This window comes from Dermacentor silvarum, chromosome 8 (genome assembly GCF_013339745.2).
Source record: "Dermacentor silvarum isolate Dsil-2018 chromosome 8, BIME_Dsil_1.4, whole genome shotgun sequence".
Lineage (NCBI taxonomy): Eukaryota > Metazoa > Arthropoda > Arachnida > Ixodida > Ixodidae > Dermacentor > Dermacentor silvarum.
The window spans coordinates 122,819,440-122,841,547 of NC_051161.1; the positions used below are offsets into that span (position 1 = coordinate 122,819,440).

At 48.8% G+C, this 22,108-nt stretch overlaps 1 protein-coding gene across 1 annotated transcript in view; it reads right to left on the reverse strand.

Moving 5' to 3' along the window:
- LOC119462821 (palmitoleoyl-protein carboxylesterase notum1) overlaps window positions 1-21,822 on the reverse strand; it is a 44,407-nt gene extending 22,585 nt beyond the window's left edge. The window contains exons 1-5 of the mRNA XM_037724054.2: window positions 21,578-21,822; window positions 6,059-6,111; window positions 3,993-4,088; window positions 973-1,033; window positions 403-458 (exon numbers count right to left, since the gene is read on the reverse strand). Of these exons, the coding sequence (XP_037579982.1) occupies window positions 403-458; window positions 973-1,033; window positions 3,993-4,088; window positions 6,059-6,111; window positions 21,578-21,822 (511 nt within the window). The remainder of the gene's footprint in view (window positions 1-402; window positions 459-972; window positions 1,034-3,992; window positions 4,089-6,058; window positions 6,112-21,577) is intronic.
- Between the last annotated feature and the right edge of the window lie 286 nt (window positions 21,823-22,108).

Below are 22,108 nucleotides of genomic sequence, written 5' to 3' on the forward strand. Positions count from 1 at the left end.
GCCCTGACGGGAATAATTCCCGTCAGGGCCCTCAGGGCGCAGGCATCTTTCCCAAGCGTATCTCCCGGAAGAAAGCCGAAAGCCAAGCCGGGGTACGCTTGTGCCCATTGGAACCAGGCGGTTCCCGGCGGCAGTGGTAATCAAACCCACAACCTCCCGCAGCCGAGGCGGGCGCTCTACAACAAAGCCACGTAGCTGGCTTCTACCCCTTTCTGCTAGACAACTACACAGACTTAAAATTTAAAATCTGCGACAACAGATTATTATTCTTACATAAAAAGAAAAGATTTACGTAGTTCTTTTTGCAGTCATGAAATACAAAAAAAAAAAAACGCGCCAACATGCGAATGTATTCCAGCCTAACCATGCAAGCACAAGCACTCAACTAGAGAACTTACTCTCAGTTTTTCCCGTTCGTCGCTCCGCTCCATGCATCGCTGGAACAGTAAGGTACCAACCTGTCAAAAGAATAAGCAAATGTTTAAACACGATCTCTGGTTCAGCGCAAGAAATGTGTACAGTGCCAATATCTGCAGTAATTTGCGTTCTGGTTGCCAAACTTACGCGTTTTAATGTGGCACATGCATAGTAGAAAGATATGTGACTAACTGCCTATTATCCGCAATGACCTTGAGTTACTCGGAAGAATTTTGTACCACAAGTAGTTTGCTAATTGGTTATTTATTTATTTTGTATGTGCTAATTAGCAATGAAGAAAAAAAAACATACTAAAGACTATGAATGGCACTCAGAAGTTAAAACAAAAATTGTAAGAGTCGTGCCTCTGTCATAACACACTCACATTTATCGCTTTAACTGTAAGGCATCATTCGAAAAACTGAGGTGAGACTTCTCTGTCATTCACGTTTGCTTTCGCTTCCCTAGTTTATTCCCAGCATATATACAATGTCGAAAATTCCACAGGACAATGCAGCTGTCACTGAAGGAAAGTAAGTATAAATAAGAACTCACACGTGGTTTGCGTTCCACCAATATTGGTTTTCTTCTCTGTTTGCTGACAGTATACCACCGACTGAAAGATAAGAATGAAGAAACGGGATAATTTAGTCGTTGCACTTTTCTTTTCATAGTAAGTCGTTCGTGTGCAACATTCAAGGGCCTGAAAGTAATGTTCACACTGGAAGTAATGTTCACCTCGCTTTCGGGTCGGAGGCTGCGAAATTGTGTGGCAAATACCTGGAGTGTCATTGTTTCAAAACCTCTCATCCTTATAATTTTGTGAAAACGCTGCGGCTCATTTACAAGCAGTATTCGTGAGAACGAAACATATCGAGGACTCTGTATATATATATATATATATATATATATATATATATATATATATATATATATATATATTGCTCTGCTGTAACGTTATTCATGGGTTCAAAGTTTAGACACGACCAAGATTGTGTGCTTCTGCAGGTGGCCTACTGAGATCAACACCGAATCTGCCACAACTGCAAAAGATCCAAGTTATCAGCACCGTTTTCGCACCATTTCCTACCCTCGAATGTGTAAAAGCGTCAAAGTTTACCCAAAGTTTACATTAAGACCTACGTAGATCTTTATATTGAGCTGATACGTAAGCTTCTGCTTTCAGTGAGTAGCCTGCCTAGTCAATTACAACTTCGTAACGGACCTTAAAACTTTCGCGGTGCCTGGGACAACATACTTGCTTTTTGTCCTCATCACGGCCGCCGGATAAAAAAAAACATAAAAAATAAGTAGCAGCCTGTTGCGTGCATCGAAAACGGCGAGTTGTGATCTGCCTTCTACAGCCGCGCCTTCGCGTGTGCCGGATCCCTCGGCTGACAGCGCCCTCCAGGGGCGGCCGGGCGCGCGCACCGCATTACATTTTTTGCTGGGGAGCACACCGAATGGGACGGCCGAGGCAAAACCTGCGAGCGCGCGCGATCTCGGAGGCTATGGTCCCGCTGGCCCTAACTGCAGCTCGCATGACGCGCCAGGCCACAACCTTTTTTTTTTATCCTTCTTCTTCTTTCTGGGGTTTTACGTGCTAAAACCAGTTCTGATTATGAAGCGCGCCGTAGTGGAAGGCTCCGGATTAATTTTGACCACGTGGGGTTCGTTAACGTGCACTACAACGCAAGCACACGGGCGTTTTTGCATTTCGCCTCCATGGAAATGCGGCCGCCGCGGCCGGGATTCGATCCCGCGACCTCGTGCTCAGCAGCGCATTTTTTTTATCCAGCGGTCGTGGTTCTCATAATTGGGGACATCACCACGGTTGCCTAGCCCGAAGGAATCTATTCCTCTGCCGTCAGTTTACGCTGTCTTTTTGTCAACAGTATTACTAACTCCACTTCTTGACCAGGCTACAAAATCAACAGAGAGTATAGAGTAGCAGCTGCGCTCACATTATCACGTGCAGAATTTAGAGGGTTTCTGTTACGGAAGGGCACTGTTCTATTGCCTGTCCCTTCATCTTCTTCGTCACGTTTTCGTGTTTTCTGCTGGGTTTCTTCTATTTGCTAACTGTTCTATTGACTAGTGCTAGTCGAACGCCTCCAGTTAAATGACAGTGCTTTACGTCCTAACAAGGAGCGACAGATGAGAAGTACACTGCTTAGGTATCTGAGAGTTCGATCACAGAGAACCAAGCCGCTTGGCACGTATATAGCCCTCCATATCCAATTGTAAAAAAAATTGTGACCGATCACAGTGACTGTTAGAGCTTGCCGCTTGATCTGTTAATTTTGCTGCCCAGGAAAGTTTCAGGAGTCACCATCATAAAGTGGCCCGCCAATGATGATCAGAAAGCTGAACTAAGAAACACAACAAAACCGTGATCCTATAGTCGCAATATGTACTCGTATTGTCTCACTAGTGAATGTTTCTTTTTCGTGTGCCGAAGTGATCCTGACAGCTAGTATATAGAGCGCAGCGTTTACGTGTCCCCGGCCACTATTTACATAAAATAAGCAGTGTTTCTACGTCTTAGGCATAAGAAGCACGTAACCAACTGGACATTGACTAGTTTTGCTCGAGATACTTCTAGGCTATATATTTTCCAGTAATGAATATTATTGATAATATTATTCTTAATTCTTTTCAGTAGGTTCTCTGTGTTCTTTGACATTCAATAAATTTCGTCTCGCAATGCCTGCAACTGTCATCGTTTTGGTACTTTCGAGGTAGTTGCAAAAGACTCGCAGTAACAATTATGAACCAAGGCAAGAGTGCCATTGAGCTTTGGTTAAACAACAACAGCGCGTTTGTCCTTCTTTTCTTTAACAGGGATCCTAATCATCATCCTAATTATCATCATCATAATTATCATCATCAGCCTATTTTTACGTCCACTGCAGGACGAACGCCTCTCCCTCGTATCTACAATTACTACTGTCTTGTGCTAGCTTATTCCAACTTTGCGCCTGCAAATCTCCAAATTTCATCACGCCATAGCCTAGCTTTCTGCCGCCCTCAACTGCGCTTACCTTATCTTGGCACCCATTCTGTAACTCCAATGGCCTACCGGATATCCACCCTACGCATTACATGGCCTGCCACGTTCCATTTTTTTTTCTCTTAAGGTCAACTAGAACATCACCTATCTCCATTTGCTACGTGATCCACACCGCTCTCTTTCTGTCTCTTAACGTTACGCTTAACATTTTCCGTTCCATCGCTTAATTATGTTCTCGAGCTTCTTTAACCTTGAAGTTTGTCTCCCATATGTTAGCACCGGTATAATGCAATCATTGTACGCTTTGATTTTTAACGACAGTGGTAAGCTCCCAGTCAGGATTTGGTAATGCCTACCGTATGCAATCCAACCCATTTTTATTCCTCTGTATATTTGCCAGGATGCGGCCGTTGCATGGTGCGCCTCGTTTATTGAAATGCTCCCCGAATAATGAGATTTGTGCGCCAATTGTTGCTTCCTTTTCAATATTTGGCAACGAAATTGGTGGGAAACCACATAAAAAAAGATGTATTACCGCATAATGTCATACACTACGGCTTACCCTGGCGGCTATCTGGCCACTGTAGTGATGACATCAGTTGCCGTGTGCGCATCCAGCGCCCCGCGCAGCTTTTATCGTCGTAGCAGTGCCAGCCCCCTGCGAGAGCATTGAACCAAGAGGATATAATGTATGCACGAACTGAAATAAGAATATTAGATTGTAATTCTTCAACTAGACTTTGTCAGTAATTGATTGATTCCCGTTTAAAGCCTCGAATAAACACATGGGCTATGGAGGCGCTATAGTCGAGGGCTCTTGATTAGTTTTGACCCCGTGATGTTCTTAGACGAGCACAAAAAGATCAGCACGCGAACTGTTCCGCGTTCCGCCCCCACCATAATGACGCCGCAACGGCGCCGGCAATCCAACCAGCGACCACGTGCTTGCGATCAGAATGGCACCACCAATCAGCCATAGGGGCAAGGAGAAATCAAAGAGACAGGGGCAAAGAAACGACAGAGACCCATGGGGACGACACTGAGCATTTTGATAGCAAACGCGGAATGCATCCTGTTTCGAAAATTTCGTATTGCTCTAAAACTTGCGATAGATCACCTGACGCATTGATCCCAGGCGCACTTACAAGTTACAATGGCCCTCGTCGTGGAAAGGCAAATTATAGTGAGGAACCATTTAGGAACCACTGATGCGCGGTTGAATGTGAACGTGCGCGCTCCGCAGCCAGAAGAAAGGATGGGGTTTGCAGTTGTAATGTGTTCATTAAGTCAGCGACAAGGCCAAAGCTTACATGAAAAAAAAATCTATGAATCCCATGAACAGCGGGAATCGGTGGACGAGAAGGTTTCCGGCGGGTGTCCGCGCGCTCTCAATATCGAGACGCTGTTGGTCTTCTGGTGCACGTATACCTTTTGTCAGAAAAGTGCCGATACTGATAGTTAATTCCTTAAATTCCCGCGTATTACGTGCCAAAATCATGATTCCTTATCCATGTTATTCAAACTAAAATGGTGGTATTGCGTCGCTTTGTATGCTTTTAAAAGACCCATTTTCTTGAAAAGCTTTCTATGCAAAATCACTATGTGGCAGGGCTGTGGTTAGCAACCCACTATTAGGTCTGTCGGCGCATTTAATCGGACAACACGAGTGACGTCACGGACACAAATCCCGCGCAAAGAGTCGAAGTTAAGTTCTTCCTTCGGCTATCAGAAAACTTCTAGTGAGACATCGAACACGGCCGAGCAGGCGTATGGTGAGGAAACATTATCTAGGAGCCATGTATGAGAACGACACCAAACGTTTCGGTAGGACAGAGATTCGGTACAAGACGATCCCGCAGTTGGCCGCCCGCTAACGTCACGTACCGCTGCAAATGTGGAACGTAGGCCAGCTACTGCCAGGAAATCGCCGTGTTACTGTGCGTTCATTAGAATATCCGAAATTTCACGGTTTCACTAGATCTTAGGCAAAGATTTAAGGAAACGACAGCTGAATACAAAAGTCGTCCCTCGCACTGGCATACGAACAGGAAGAGAGCAGACAAGCAATTGCTGCTGAGCTTTTTTAAAGTGCCACAAGTGATCCAACATTTGTGTTAAGCGTCACTGATGATGTTGAAACTTGGTGCTACATATGACGTTCTAACGAAGTGACATATCGCTGAATGGCCACTTCATGGTTCCCCTCCCCCCAAGCAATTCAAACGACAGCCATCATAAACAAAGAAAACGTTGATAGAATTTTTGACGCTATACGCTTCCTGCACCTCAAAGACATAAACCGAAAGTTTACGCCAACGTGCTTAAAACTTAGCGCCAAGCGATTGGGCGGCGCCGTCACGATTTCTCATTCGCACAGTGTTTCTTGTTTCACGACCACACAACGCGTCACACTGCTCTATCAGTCCGTACTGGGCAAACGGAAAGTGCCCGGTATGACGGAAAATATTCTTCTCGCTAATAGATCAGTGACCACCAAAGCAAATAGTAAGTTACGGCTAGCATGCTGAAAATAATGAAAGGACATCAGATTCCAAGTTTCATCTTGCTGTAAGAACCGTAGATCACAATGCCATGTGAACATTAAAAAGAGCAAGCTTTTCTAAATACCTTCAAGGAAGAGGATCCAACGCCGATTTCCAGGTCTTTTCCGGATGTAGTACCTGCGAGGGACAGTGGTCAAGTGGATCAGTGACCAAGGCGAAGCAAACTTGCTATACACACCTACACTTCTAGATGTCAAAAATCGACTTTGGACGAACGCGCAACAAATTCTGCGCAACAAAGCACCAAGTCGGAACTTGGTTCTTCCACGGTAATGGTCCTCCCAGACTACTAGGAATTTTCTTTTTCTATAACTATAGTTGCGCTTTGCTGCATGTCGCATAAAAAATGAAATCAAAAACTGTCAGCCCTTCCACTGGGGTGGAGAAGGAAGACCAGCGAAGCTGTACTATGGTGGGAATTATGTATTTCCAATTATGACTATTCAGATGTGATGGTGTAATTGGTTATTTGAACTATTAAATAATGAGAAATATATATAAACCGGTGGTTTTCATTTATTTGGTAACCACAGGGACCATGGCCTTATGGTCGCTACGGTACACCGCCATAGAGTGTACGCCAAAGGGTGGCATGTTCGTCATAAACACGTCACCAAAGCCGCGCGCGTTCGGTGCGAACGCCGGCAAAACGCCGCCGCCGTCGACAACATCTCGGTGCGTTGCGAAGCATCAATTGCGATAGCAAATTAGTAGCGAGCTATACGGAGTAAGGATAGTAGTTTTATCGGTTGTATAAACTTGAACACATTCGCTTACTAACTGAATTAACAAGGATAGTGATAGCACGCACACGCAAACATGAATGGATCACACTCGATAACCGCCCACAACCGCTGTCAAAACGCTGGCGTGAGCAAGCGCGCCAGCAGCAGCGAGCGAAGATTCATGCGGTCTATCGCTTCAACGGAAACTAAGCGGCGAAAGCACAGCGCATACAAAGGTAGGAGCCGTGTTGCAGATCGCTTTCAAGATACGGTGCGCGCGAGCGCGCGCCGCCGCGCAAAGTACAAGTAAGCAGTTAATTGCTCGCAGAGAAAAAGCCGCACTCCCTGCCTCTCGCGCTGCCTTCCCGTTTTCCTCCTTTCGCGTGGGTGAGACGCCAGTTCCCCTTGCGCCCGGTCGCAAGATACGCATTTGGTGCCGCAGCTAAACGTCACCTCCCCTCACTCCCTCCCGTCCCCCACGGCCTTTCGCGCGACGGAAGATGTCGCCTTTGCTCTCCGCCGTGCGTTCGCTCCCCGTGAAAGCGCGCGTCCCTCGCCCGCTTTCACTCGCACATACAGCATACAGCCAATGAGAGTTTTTTTTTCCACACGCGGACACGACCATCGAAGACTGAGCCCTTAACAGCTTCGCAGTAAAACCTTAACACATCATCTATAGGCGATCTGTGCCAGCTGCGTCTGTCTGCAGAATGAAAAGTTTTTGAGCTGAGAAGGCGAGGTTGTTGCGAATATGCTCCAGCATGGTGTCATGCTACTTTCCGTACATTTTCCTTTGATAGAAGTCCATCGCAATAAAATGAACATGAAATTGGCCATCTATACCGTTTTACTGCAGAAGCAAAATTGATATGGAAGTATAGTGCGCAGTTACGGAGGCTGGCCTGCTTTCGTTAAGCACGCGTGCTCGCAGAATTAATACAATTGTAGCTTCTTTCAATATTCATGTGATATCAGTATTTTGTCTCCCTCTAAAGAGCTTGCACGCTCGTTACACCTAAATCACGCGAATTTCGTGCCAACCATGTAACTGCGAACCATTAGCAAATTGTTATACATGCGGCAGAAAAAAAAATCCCCCGGCCGGATAGACCTCATACCTGCAGTCTATCAAACAGTCTCAATATGAATCGAAACTGTCGCAAAGACAGAGAAATAGATACGCGCAGACACAAAGTTACTCGAGCTACGAGGGATGATGTAGCGCTATCGATTCCTAGTTCAATGACCTTGTTCGCATGTGTCAGAATGTTAGAACGCTAGCGCAGTGACATTATGTGCCAAATTAAAGAAACCGTTATGGTAAATGAAATCGAAGCGCTCTACTGCCACGTCTTCAGGGGATAACAATGAGGCGTTGGTTCCAATCATACCGCCAACGAACAAATCGATTACGAAAATTAGTGTTTGAAAGACGCGGATACGTCCTCGTATTTAAGGCAGGACATGAGGCGATCAACGGCACACGATAAACTGTTGCCCGATAAACAGCACAAGCACACTCCAATTCAAGCCTGACTGTGACAGCACTCATGATCGAACATCAGGCGACATCATCGCATTTTAGAACTTCGAGAAATGAAACCAGACCTAAAAGAACAAACTTGCGTTGTAAATCCGCTTGATACGCTCGGGGTGCTGCTCTAAACGCAAGGGTCCATGTGTGGTGCAGTGTTGCGCAAATCTCCGTTCGCAGCCTATACACAGGCCCGAAACTTCTGGTACACGTCAGTGTATCGTCCTCAGCTCAACGGACAGTTTTCGGCGCCCTGAGCTGCAACTACGGCGTTCAATAACGCGGAGTCCTTCGATGTTGCGGCGACATGTACAGCACTCGCCCGCAGTTGCATGGGTCCCCAGTCCCGAACGGGGCGCACAGCAGAGCTTCACGGGTGCGCAGCGCCTGACATATGCGCGATCAGACGCACGGATCAGAATATACCATCATGACGGATTGCGATCTCGACGACGGCCGGGAAAAAAAAAAAAAAAAGGCCACGTGCATACGAAAAGCCACCAGCTGCAGGACCGAAGCTGCTTTGCCGAAGCGGCAAAAAAGAGCATCCCTAACAGTCCATCTCATTCTGTTTTATTATTATTTCTTTTTTTTTCTGTTTCTGTGCGATACGCGCATTACACAAGAGTTGCAGGCCGCACATCGTGGCAGACCGAAGGGGGCGGGGAGCTGAAGATGGCGGAGGGGGTATGCGGGAATCGCAAGAAGGGGATTCGCATTCCTGGATGTAGCGAGGCCTGTCGTTAAGGCGACTCGCAAGATCTATGGCCTTCGCCGGCGCCCTGACTCAAACGAGCCGCCGCGCAAACAGGGCGCCCTGTCCGTCGGCCGCCGCCCTCTCTCTCTGTGCCGCGTTCGCCCAATTCTCGTCTCCGATGGCCGAGCGCCAGATCGGAATCGCGCGCACGCGCCCTTCCGCTCTCGCTGCCGCATCGCGTCAGCTCGTAAAAGCGCCGCCCGGGCACGGCGCGGCTTCGAAGCATCTCACCGCCTTTGCCCTCTCCCACCCACAACATGCCCGCTTACTTGTGGAGCAGTTTCGAGAGAGCAGGGGGAGGAGGAGGAGGATGCTCGTTGTAGGTGGGCAGAAACGGGATACGCTGCGCGGTGGAGGGGTGGTAAAGACGGCGAGCGCGAGGAGGGGGCAGAAAACGAAGATAAAAGAAAAAGAACTGCTCGTCCTTCCGCGCCCCGCAGAGTCAGATCATTGCCGATTTACGGTGATTTACCGCCCGTGAAGAAAGCCAGCACTGAGGAGCCGCGCCAAAACGGCAGCAGCTATGGGAGGAGATCGCGTAAGTCTCACCGCATTCCACCGAGTTTTTACTCTTCATTCACCACTCCAGGCGCCCACCTTTCTTTCCTTTTTTTCTTCTTTTTGTCTTTACTCTTCACCGTATACGCAGAGGGAGATCGCAGCACGTGACATGCCGGACGCCGCGCGCGCTGGTCGCTTGCGCCTGCGGTGCCAAAGACTCCAAGGAGGAGACAAGGGGAAGAATGGATGGGCTCTTGAGATGGACGGCAGTTGACTAGAATATTCTAGCGCAATCACATTCAGTTCGACTGTTTTGAATGTAGCACTCATGTGCCACCACGTTGCAGTGTTGATGAACGATGCTGCGCATCTTTTGCTAGTCTGCGCGCGGTTTTACGGCTGGTCTGAAATACCATCGGACACAATGGTGTGGGCTTTCCGCGATCACCGAAACGTATTCGGACAGGCGAGTGATTACTTTACAGACACGTCAGTCATCAAAAACTGACCAGTAGACGATACTGCACCCTCTGGTGTATTATCCTGCTTATGTGTGCCTGGCGTAGTACGTATCGCAGAGTTAGCTGGGTTTTCAGGTGCAATATATGAAAAGCATGGAGTTGTGTCCTAGGCTGTCAGCTTTTAGAGCTTGCAACTCTCGGCATTTCTTCAGCACAAGATAAAGAAGCGAAAGAGAGCATGACCCCCCCCCCCCCCCCCCCCCACACACACACACACACACTTTCCAAGTGCTTTGCCTTCACATCATGACGTCGGCAAGCGGAGGAGCATGCTGTACAATTGAACTACAGTAAAGTAAAGCTCTGAACCCCGTCAGCGTGATCCACTGTGCTTGAATAGGCGACTGGGAAAGCGGTAGTATTATTCTCCGTCATTCCTTTAAAATGCGCCTCCCCTTGTCCTCAATGGCGTTCGCGGTAAGCACACAGCGACGTCCAATTAGAGGCGTTTGACTGCGCTTGGAGTCGGTAGAGAAAACCGAAGTTTTGTAAAAAATGTGAAACAGCACTAGCCATTCCACTACAGCGATCAGTCGTACAGAGGTCAATACACCTGTCCAGAAGGCGCTCTAGATTACTTTCAGTGTTTGTTTTTCTCAATTGCGAATTCTTCTTTGCAAAGCATTATAATTCCAACGTGAATATCTGGACCAGAATTAGTCAAAGTGAGCACGCCTGAAACTTCGGTTTACCATCACAGTGAAGAAGACGGGTGGCTAGGCAACCATCGGCCGATTAAAACATATTAGTCAGATTTTCGAGGTTTGCCGAGCTGTATATCGATCTCCCATTACAGAGATACTCAGCACGTTAATGCGACGCGTGGTGCTTTAATCAGAGACTTTTTCGAATAAAACTGTCTGAAGTACTGTTTGTACATACGCCTGGTTATTGGCCTAGATTTACTGGACATCGCCAAATGAAACCGGTCGCTGATTGTACCGGTGCAACTTTGCTACGTTCTGGAAGCGGTGGATACGCGTAGCTATTGCTGTGTGACGACAAGACATCGCCGTTGAATAAGTGGTGAGTTCAACACATTCGTTAAGCTTATTGAAAATTCATCAGCGCCTTATTAATGTTCTATTGGCACACATCTGTTGTTTCCTATCTTTTTTGTCTTTTTGGTTGCTTTGACAAGTATTTCAGCTCTCACTTATCGCGGAATGCGACCACTAATTTGCAACTTTACGATTAATTTTTCATGATAGCATTGTTAACTGTTATTAGTCACAGCTTTACTTCAAAACTAGCGTCGAAAGACTTATCTAGCTCAGCGCCGCACAGCGATGATCGCCACCGATAGTCACGTGACCTCAAAGCCGACCATGTAGACACTAAAATCTATAGGCACGCGAATGACCGCCGCCGTTCAGGTGCGAATTGCTGAACCCATCTGCTAGCCACGGACATGCTTTAGTCGTCGCTGTCTAAATTGCGAGTGTCTTCGTCACCTTCGTGATATCAGACCGATGGCTTTCTGCAAATCGGAATCACCGCTATACTGCGGATAGTATGTTATCGTAGCAATTGCGAATACGTTTCATGTACACGGGTCACTCCCGGCACCCATGGATGCTTGGGGAAAAGTACAGTACTTTTTTTTACAACAGAGAGTCTTATTTTCAGCCGAAAGCTGAAGGCGCTAAGCGTGCTTTTAGTAATACTGTAAACCACATTCACTTTGGTGCACTGCAGTCCAGTGAGCTAGAAAGTGAGAGTGCTGCTGGCAGCGACGAAGGCATACCTAACTTTGTTTCCTTTTTATGTCATGAAGCATGGCCAAATTGCTACGCTAAAGTTTAACGGGCCTATCTCCGAAACGTATATGCCCCGCCGCGTTCATATTCCATGCACCTTTCTAGTATAGCCCGGACTAGAGCAAGGCACGGGCCCGCTTTATGAAGCCCGAGCCCAGCCCGGGCCCGTGATACCAAGCCCGGGCCCGGCCCAGGCCCGGGCGTTCATTACTAAGCTTAGCCAGGGCCCTCGTGTGCATGACCAAGCCCGGCCTGTAAGTACAAAAAAAATATTACATTTTTTACTTACACATTGCATCGTATGTGACAGCCTCACCTTCTCGAGGTCTAATCAGCTTCTGTGTATATAAGCAATAAAAGACCGAAATCTTTGTTTCTCACATGGGAATATCAGTGATCCGGCCCATAGCCTGTGCTGTTATTTTTCCGCTGGTGCGCATGCATTCACCTTGATCGTACGATCTGGTCCTGCAAGGTCATTTCGCACGCGCTAATACTATATATACATATAAACAGGTGAATTCACGAGCATACAGCACAAAATACACGCACAAGTAGAAAGAGGCATTCCTTGCGTTAGCGCTAGAATAATATAATAGTGTCGAGAGTGGTCATATTGCAATCGCAAAAGCGGTAATAGGGAAATGGTGTGAAGAGCGGTTTCTGTATAATTTATTTTTCCTGACGCGGAAACAATGTTTGTTTTTGTGGAAAAGAAAAAAACTAAAACTTCATCTGTTATCCTATTGTTTTTTGTGCTAAGGTACTTTGCAAGTGGCACTTCAGCTTGGCACAGAATGCCTTGAACCATGTAATGCATAAGGTTCGCATGTGCTCGAGGGCCCGACTTAGGCCCTTTAATGAGCTGGCCCGAGTCCGGCCCGCGCCCGTGGCGTCAAGCCCGGGCCCGGCCCGAGCCCACCAAAAAACGCTTCGGATGGCCAGGCCCGGGCCCGTGCAGTGCTCTAGCCAGGGCACTGGCTTCTTGCTGCTAACGAGCCGCCGCAAAAGCAAGCGACCAAGTGCGGGCGCATCTCCCACTTGGGTCCGCCGTTGCGTACGATATGAAGTCCCCGCAGGGGAACACGATTGAAAAGATATATGCTTGCTACGGCGACGATACCTCGATTTCAAGGAAAGCAGTTGTACCTCGCACCGATGCCCCGTCATGATGATCTGTTGAAGAAGCAAACAGGAGCTAATACCTTTTTGACGGCACACTCGAGAAATCCAGGATTCAGAAACTATTGCAGCTGGGGCAATGCGGCAGGAGAGCAGCGTTCCTTTCTTTTGTCAATCGTGCTCCTCAAGAGCATCCCGACTGGTGACGTCAGCGGACTTCGCGAAAAGTCCTCTAGGAGCGTGAGCCGAAAATCCACAAAACGCATCACGTTGGCGTCAATGTCTCGAGCGGCTGCATTTCGAAGCTCGATACCCACACGCTCTTTACACCCACACTGAAGTATGTTGTCCGCGACTTCTGCCATTAATACTCGGTCAGAGATACACCTGTCTATACAGAGCAACTCCATTAAACACACTGACACCAACGAATACACTGGCGTAACTTTCACCAAACTGAGCATGAGAGCAGGTCTCGCGCAGAAGGGGTGCACTGGAAGAGATGTCACCAGAACGCTGTTCTGCAGCTGTAGGTGTGCGAAAGAGAGGGATGGCTTAGAAGTACAATCGTCCTGCAATGCCGAAGCACAATGCGTTTACCGAAAGCTCATACGAGAATTGCACGAAGTATACTAACGGAATTAGAGAATGTCAGTGTACCCTTGGGATGTGTCAAGACAAGCCTACTTGCGCGGACGCGTTTGTGTAGATGTTGCGACGAAAGGAAACGTAAAGATGACGCCAAGTGGTAAAGTGACACGTTGCGGAAATCAGTGCTACACCGACAATGCACAAAGGTGCCGCCACCCTCCCCCCCCCCCTCCCCCTCGCCCGCGCGATGTCCCTTTCATTGTACGCTTCGGCAACAGGCAAAAGAAGACACTGACGTACGTTGAAATAAACCGACGAACGAGAAAAAAATGATTCCGTCCCTATGTCTGTTTTCTGTGACGAGATACGAAAGCATATGTGGGTATCTGCAAAGCAAGAAATTATTTGAAGTAAAATAAAAAGAGATCATGATGCCAAAAGGGGAGAGGTGAGGGATTAACGCTACGAAAGAAAGTTGTGAAAAGAAGGGGAAAAAGAAGTGCATTAAAAAAGATTGATACAGGAAAGACGTCGCCTTCGCGTGTGGCGACGGAAACGAGAAGATGGTGGTCTTTCGAGAATACTTTTACAGACACTCCATTCAAATTACATGATGCTGAATGTTACAGAAACACATTTAGAGCGCGAACTTGGGCTTTCTCTATGGCTGAACACTACCTTGAAGAAGAAGCATTAGAGCGAAAACGTGCTAAGCGTTCTCCAACATTGTGAATCGTTGCTGTCGAAATTAGTCTGCAAAGCCAAACTGACTAAGCTGATAAGGAGTATTCACGAGTACGTGCACTGAGCCTACCGCACAAAAAAGACGATCTGCACGTAACCGCGCTCAGTATTCTGAATCTAGATGAGCAGGGAACATTCCTGAACTTAAAAAGACCCCTCATACCGCAACAGCTTTCGAGTCAGCGCCACTGTCCTGTCATTCGAACGCGCGAAGTAACGCCGTCAAAGTGAGGCTGCGGTGTTCGCGTGCGTACAACGCCCAGCCTGCCTGCCCGCCTGCCTGCCCGCTGGTAAACGCATTTGACCGCGCGACAAACCGGCGCACCAAAGACTAGTCTTCGCCAACAGACTTCCCGCAAGGATCCTTCTCGCCTCTAATTCGCAATGTGTGAATGCAGGGCCAGTGTTTGTGTGACTGTGTGTGTGCGCGAGTGTGTGTCTTGCCGTGAGGCAGTGGCTCCGGCGGCGTGGTTTTCAGTGCGACGCGCGAAGAATCCCTGCCGCGCAAGCCACCTAGCGCGGCGGTGGTGGTGGGAGACCCAAGAGCCATTCTCGTCTTCAGCACCCCTCAGCCCCCCCCCCCCCCCCCCCCCACTCCCACCCATATCGTAGAAGTCTCGAGGATTGTGAGGAGTACGAGCCTCCCGCTCCTTCCTTAGTGGGGGGAGTCGCGCGGCAGGTGCGGCTCCAGGCAGCAGCAGCGGCGGCGGCCACTCCATTAGGCCCATTGTCTCGTCGGGCGGCCGAGCAAAGAGATGAGTGCGCGCGGTCGCCGGCGGTCCCCTTTGAAGCGCGAGCGGCGGCTCCCTTTGATCGGCACCGCCGCCTTTGAAGTGCGCCGCCACCACCGGCCTTGGGCGCCCCGCACACCCGGGCGACGCCACCTCCTCGGGCCGGCCGCCTTTCCTCGGCCGCCACGCGAGGTCCCGCTACGCGTCTCGCCGGCTCTGGCCCGCATGTGCCGTGGGTGCCGAAGACACCAGCAGCAGCGCGCGCGCTCGCGTAGTCGCGTATCAAAAGCCGAGAGAGACCTGCTTCATACGACTCCTCTAAGTAGGCAACACGCTTGGGGCATCTCGAATTAACGCTAGTACTTGAACGCAGTATCGGATTTAGAGAAAGGACGAAAATTTGAAGCGCTCGAACGTTCGCGGCCAAGTAGACCTTTCCGACAGCAGTTAGAAGCGCGTAATTTTGCGTGCCTACTGCCCTGGAATCGCTTTGCGCCGTGTTCGAACGATGAATTTCGTCGCCACTTCAAGCCGCGCTTCGGCGGACTCGTTTGCAATAGCTCTGAGCGAGATTCACCGTGCTCGTAGTTGGTGAGCGTGGCTGATACTCGGGACGCACGTTCAGTATCGAGGGGTCACATTTAGGGCTTGTTGGCTGCTGCTTCCATGAAACGTTCTGGAGCACAATGCTTGTTTGAATCTGCACCCAAACATTATATACGTGAAGATTGCATCGTGCAAGCTGCGCTCGAACGTCTTGCTGCTCCTGCTGGATTCCTTGACTCACTCAAGTTTTTTCAGAGACATCTTTAGTGACTTATGTACCACCCTTACTTCGGCATAAATGCGTGTCATAGGCAGATGAGACGTTAGTCTACGATCCATAGCTCTAAGAAAAAAAATGCATATAGTGTTTCTTGTCGCCAGGCTAATAGTTAGGTTGCTTTTTAGGCAATTAACTCCACAAACAAGAAAAGGAAAGATGAAGGTGAGCGTGAATCTGAGACAAGGATGGCGATGTCATGTTTCATTTAAAGCATTTGGTGTCGAATGATGAGAGTGTCATCAGGCATGTTTCTTGTTCTGTGTGTAATCTGGGTGAATGGGAAAATTGACGTAAGTTGGTCGTCGAGTGGTTGCTATGTACAATGCTCTCCCACGGCACCTCTGATTGCTGTCCTATCTGCGGACTCCTTGAACTGCACAACGACTTTCGTGCTGGTACGCACTTTCACCAATACTATTCTATGTAGATGCAACGGTAGGCCACTGGAAGGCGTAGCATGTTGGCGAGGCGTGGTGGCTTAACCTTGGAGTTTGTGTTGTATTGATGAGTAAGAGTAGGATTAAACTGAGCGAGCTCCGTCCTTGTCTCAGTAGCGCTGCAGCAGTGCAATGTATTAGATGACACTTGTACATACGAAAGAAGACAGCTCTGTGTCGCAGTTGTTTTAGCTTCTCTCCAACTTGTCCAACTTGATGGCAATAGGTTTGGAAGACTCATAAATAACACAGTAAAGTTTTTATTGACCGATGGTTCACAAACATGTTCTTTCTTGCACCCTGCCAAGCCAGCAACCACATTTCCGTACAAAGTTTCTGGCCTTTCTGCTTCGACCTGGCCTCAAGTTAATCAGATGCTCAAGGGGGTGCGAACAAGAGCAGAAGAGCTCAGAGTTGAATATCTTCTAAATAAAGTGAGATACCGATTCTAGCCCGCTATCATATCGATGTGTGCTTTGAGTCAGCGCCCGAAAGATAGAAGTTGAAGTTTTAACAAGAAAGGTATACCTCGATGAAATGTTTCCGTGGATAGAGACCCATGTGGCCTGACAACTTCCGAGCACGCGAAACTGAAGTTCTGCGTCTGAACCAATTAAAAAAAAAACCTCAAAGAACAGCCGGCCAGGCAATTTTCGACACTCAAAGTGTGCACAACCCCGACAGCGGAGCACGCGCTTCTCCGAGCATGTTGAACCATCGTGAGTAACCACTGCCCACTTTAGGACGAAGCGCATCAGAGAGCGCTGCCAATTTAACGCTTTCTGCCGGTCCTAAACTACGCTGTACGAACGCACGAAGGTCAAAGAACTTCCCCACCATTACGCGCTACGCAAATAATGTAAACGAGCGACTTAGATAAAGGCAATGGCGTTGTTCCACTTCTCTGTTATCGCTCGCGTGCTTCATCGCTGCGAACTGCGCGCCGCCGCTCGTAGCCTGTTTTGACTGCGGCACCCAGAAACCGCACAAAGGGCGCGCACGTACCGCCGCAGCCTAATTGGCAGTTTCGCGAGAGGGCGAGAGACCCAAAGAGAAAGAGGAGGTGGCGCTAGTCGTAGTCCCACGACCTACCCCCGCTCTCTTTCCCTCTCTCTCTCTCTGCTCCGCCCGTCCGCTCAAAGCATCTCGGATGGCGCTGTGCTTCCATACTATAGTGTGTCGCATCATGCCCGTGTCCCCGTGGAGCATGTTTACTTTCCCTCGAGCGGGCCGCCACTTTGAACGCCGCCGCTATTAAAGGGCCGGCAGAGTACGCCGCGTAAACACAGGGGGAGGGGTCGGTCGGCTCCCAAACGACTAGCGTCGCGTGCGGTGATGACGACGCTGGCAACATGATCGAGGCGTAGACGGAAATGCGTTTTCCCCGAAAGATGATCTCAGGCCCCTCTGATTCTTGGGAGCATCCCGCTGCCCGAAACACGCATGCTCACCTGGATAACTTTCCTCGCGGTCTAGACCGCTGATGTATGCGAAGGAACCAGGCTGAGAGAGGCACCGCTACAGCTGGTACACGTTGCACCAAAGTCAGCAAAAAAAAAAAAAAAAAGAAGAAAAAAGGCAAATACACAAATTGCATGAAGTAGCCAATAGGTTTAGTCGCTAGGTTCGGTCACTAGGATCAGTCCACTATCTTCTTCTTCTTTCTGGGGTTTTACGTGCCAAAACCAGTTCTGATTATGAGGCACGCCGTAGTGGAGGGCTCCGGATCAATTTTCACCACCTGGGTTTCTTTAACGTGCACTACAACGCAAGCACACGGGCGTTTTTGCATTTCGCCTCCATCGAAATACGGCCACCGCGGCCGGGATAGGATCAGTCCACTATACACAAGTCAAGAGTGTATACTCCTGTCTGCTCCTTTTCTCGTTCGCTTGTATTTGTCGATGTTGGAACAATAACTTGTGCATTTTACAGCTAATTACGATGGCGATTTGTGAGGCAACCGATACAATAGACGAGGAGCACGAGGAAGGACTACAAAGGGGTTATCATCCAGTGAAGTGCCTGAATAAAATAAGAGCCAGAACGTACGATATAATTAAGTTACGTTTTTCACATTCATTAACTTGTCACTGAAGCACGCTGACCGACTAAAGCCAGGATCAGCTTCTCAACACAATTGTTATTAAATTTGGCCAAAGTCAGGATGACGTTCTGAATTCACTTATTACTAACAAAGCACGAAAGGTGGGTGGGCAAATAGGTTCCTCGCGCTTCTACAGCAAATACACAAGGCCGAGACCTACCGACGTTCGGGCAGCTATCGGGAGACTCACGTCTTCTCCTCTTCACTAACAAATGTATTATGAATGTGATTTCTTGGAGCAGCGTAATATATGTACTTCAGCGGATGGTCCTCTTGGTCTTTTTACCTCGACATGTGAAACCTTCGATCTTTCACTGCAGTTTCCGAAGCGGCAACGGTTATCGCTACTCGTCGAAGCATGCGCGCACAGCGGCACTGCTCATCGGGTGATAGAAATTCATTGTAAAGTCAAATTAGTTTGGTACAGTACGTGATATTTCGAAATGCGTTTATTCCGCATGTAATCAATTAAAGATCGGTATGCAGCAACTCCAGTGGTGTCATCAGTCAGCCAATGCAACACACTGCATCAATTTGGTTCCCCACAGTTGCATGAGGCGACCATGCAGCGTGCCATCGTGAAAGAGAGCTCATGGTTCATATGTCGTATTCAAGAAGCGCCTAAGAAATGCGCATATATTTCGCCCTTGTGCTGAAGTTGGCGTACATGTACTTCTAGCCGCGACAGACTGAACACCATTAATTTAATGAACACCATTAAATCTTGCTACCTGAAATTCTTGCAGGCAGCCAGAATTTCAACCATCTATAGCGGATACTGCGCCATGGCAAGCGACCCGACAGTACGCGTAAGTCCAATAGCTGGTAGTCTGTGTAGGGTCTTTAAAATGTGGTCTGACTGACGTTAAAGAACAGAGACAAAAGGGATCCAGCGTAAATGACAACGTGAAAGGGAACTTTGTCACTCTTCGTCTACAACAAACTTGGCCACACGTAATAACGTAACAAGGACAGGGCCTTAGGTACAGTTTTCGTAGAGCTCGATTATCATCTCCTGACTGCATGCTAAACAACGCAAACACTATTGTTCAACGTAAATGGCAAATGTCTTCAGTCAAGCTCATCAAATAATCATTATCCGTATCTCATTCAGGCGCATTAGGATTTGAAGCTGTTTTAGAGAATTGTTCCAGAAACGTCCACCAAAATACGTTCTTTGTATTCGAACTGCAGCTCAACGGCAGCACCCTGTGGCAGCAAGGCTTCAGAAAGTTCAAGGAATTAACAGCATGTTAGGAATGTGCTCACGTGCTTTCACATTAACGACGACAAGTTTAACTTGTTAGCTGTCGTCGTGAAATCAACCACGTGTCATCTCGAGGTTTCTACCATTCACATTCACAAGACTCCGCACAAAATGCCGCCCCGCTTGACAGGTGGGCGGCTTCTATAGTACTCAAGAGGGCTACAGCGAAAGCGTGGAGCGCGTTTTCGATTGAAGATATTGTCCGCGTGTCACACTTAATTTGGGGTGCCACATTACAGTCACATTACAACATAGCCGATTTCCTACATATTTATGCCATGGATGTCGAGAACTCCACCGGCATTAAGCATTAGGAGGTCATTGCCTATTGGGAATTTGGTTCCGGTGAGCTAGGCACCGGAACCATTGGCCTCGATCGCGCTACCCAACAGCGTTATGCAAGCTTTCTTAATTCGTACGCATGCAGAGACACTCACCGGTGAACGCTAAACGGGAATAACAGCGCACGCGAAAGCGACGAGGCTCACAATATTCCATGCGGCCGAGGCGGTCACACCTTGCCCGTAATGTGCGCCGTCAGTGTGCGGAATATTCCCGGTCGCGAAGAATTAAAAGGCCACACGCACTCGCAGAAGCAGCTGCACGGCCATCTTGCGTGAAGTCGGCCGCTCGTGCTCAGTCCAAGCGGTTCCATCACTGTACACACACACACAGCACCAAGCGCGCAGGAAAACGTCATCGTAGAACTCGAGCGCTTCAGTGAAGTTTTGGTTTCGCATGCACGCTCGCGCTGCAGCTGTGCACGCCTCTGCAGCTCTGCTCCGAGCAGCACCAACTGCACCAGGTGCACGGCTGCGGCGCGAAAAACGTATCGGTCAGCGGCACGGAGTAGGCAGCGGTTTTGCCGAGCGCACAGCAGCATGCGCGTGGCAGACGCACAGCGCGACGCGCATGACCTCGCAGGCGCCAGGGCCCTCTATAAGCGACGTTGTTGGGTATTGTCGCCGACACTTTTTCGCCAATATATGTCTGTCGAAAATTGACTGCTGGGAAACTGTCTTCCAGCTTAATGGCCTATGCATGTATCATTACCTGCGTAACCTGACAATTAGCGCTGGAAGCTAGCATGATTTAGCAGTTAGGATTTGAAATCAGGCTAAGAAGGTCAGATATACGAAGGATTCCTGACGGACATTTTCTGCTGTCGTACATTATTTTCTGCTTTGTTTAAGCTTTCTGTAGGCGAACGATTATTCGCGATATCACAATCGCTCTGGAGCTTATAGACTATTCAAGTGATTCCATGCTAAGAGCATACTCGTCTGCACCACCTGGACCAATCCTTCCAAACCCGCATTGCCGGTCTCTGCCGACGGTAGCTTCGAGTATTTTTGAGGAATGCATTAGCTCGCTACATCGGAACGGCTGACCGTGCTGCCTCTCACAGTTCCGCGGCAGCGAGTCATCAGTAACAGAGGACATGTCCTCTGTTACTGTCCTCACTACAGCTTAACAGAAACAGTCGCTTGTGACGGCTTTGGCAAGCCTCAACGACCAGCTGCTTTAAAAGCAGACGATCTTGAAGAGCCAGCTGATGTAGTCTTCACACCAGCAGGCGACGAAGGCGCTACTGAAGTTCCTCCAATCAAGCGACTTATAGTTGAACGACTATGACACCCCCTCGTTATTTTATGTGCATTTGTGCGTGTGTTTTGTGTTTTGTGTGTTGTGTTCTTTATCTTTCTGTCTCACCTTACCCCTTCCCCAGGCAGGGTAGCAGGCTGGATATTTAGCTTCCGTTTAATCTCCCCACCTTTCTCATCTCATTTATCTCTCCCCCTTTCCCTCCCAGCCTAAGAACAGCAATGATACAATAAACCGCACTGAACAATCGCCACGCCTTATCGGTGATTCGATGCTCGGCAATAATGTGCAAAATGCATTTCGTTTACTCAGCACACCGATGGCTCTATGTTCAAATCGGAAAGTCATAACTTACCCAGCGGGCGACCCGTCATTGCAGACGGCCGTGCCATTGGCCAGTAGGACCCTGCGCAGCCTGGCGCGTTGTTCGCGTCCATGTCCATCGTGGCAGGGCTGGTTCCGACCCTGGGGCCGTTGAGACCGGTCGGTGTTGCCGCTTCCGGAACCGGAAGGCCACGGAGGCCGCGCCGTCCCATGGCCCGTCACGCTCAACCACACCAGCAGCAGCAAAAGCAGGGACGGAGGCAGGCACACGTTCATTTCGGCGAAGAAGCCCTAGTCTGTGAATAACGAAGGCAGTTATTTTTAGAAAAGCGCAAGGGCCATGAGCTGTAGGACTCATCCTCAGCATTGCTTATCGCTACGCTGTTCCCACTGGATGCACCATAGGCGGAAAGTTGGGGGGGGGGGGGGGGGGGGGCTGGGGCCTGACCTATGTAAGGGGCATACATACGTGCGGACCACCCATGTATGCACACACACACACACACACACACACACACACACACACACACACACACACACACACACACACACACACACACAC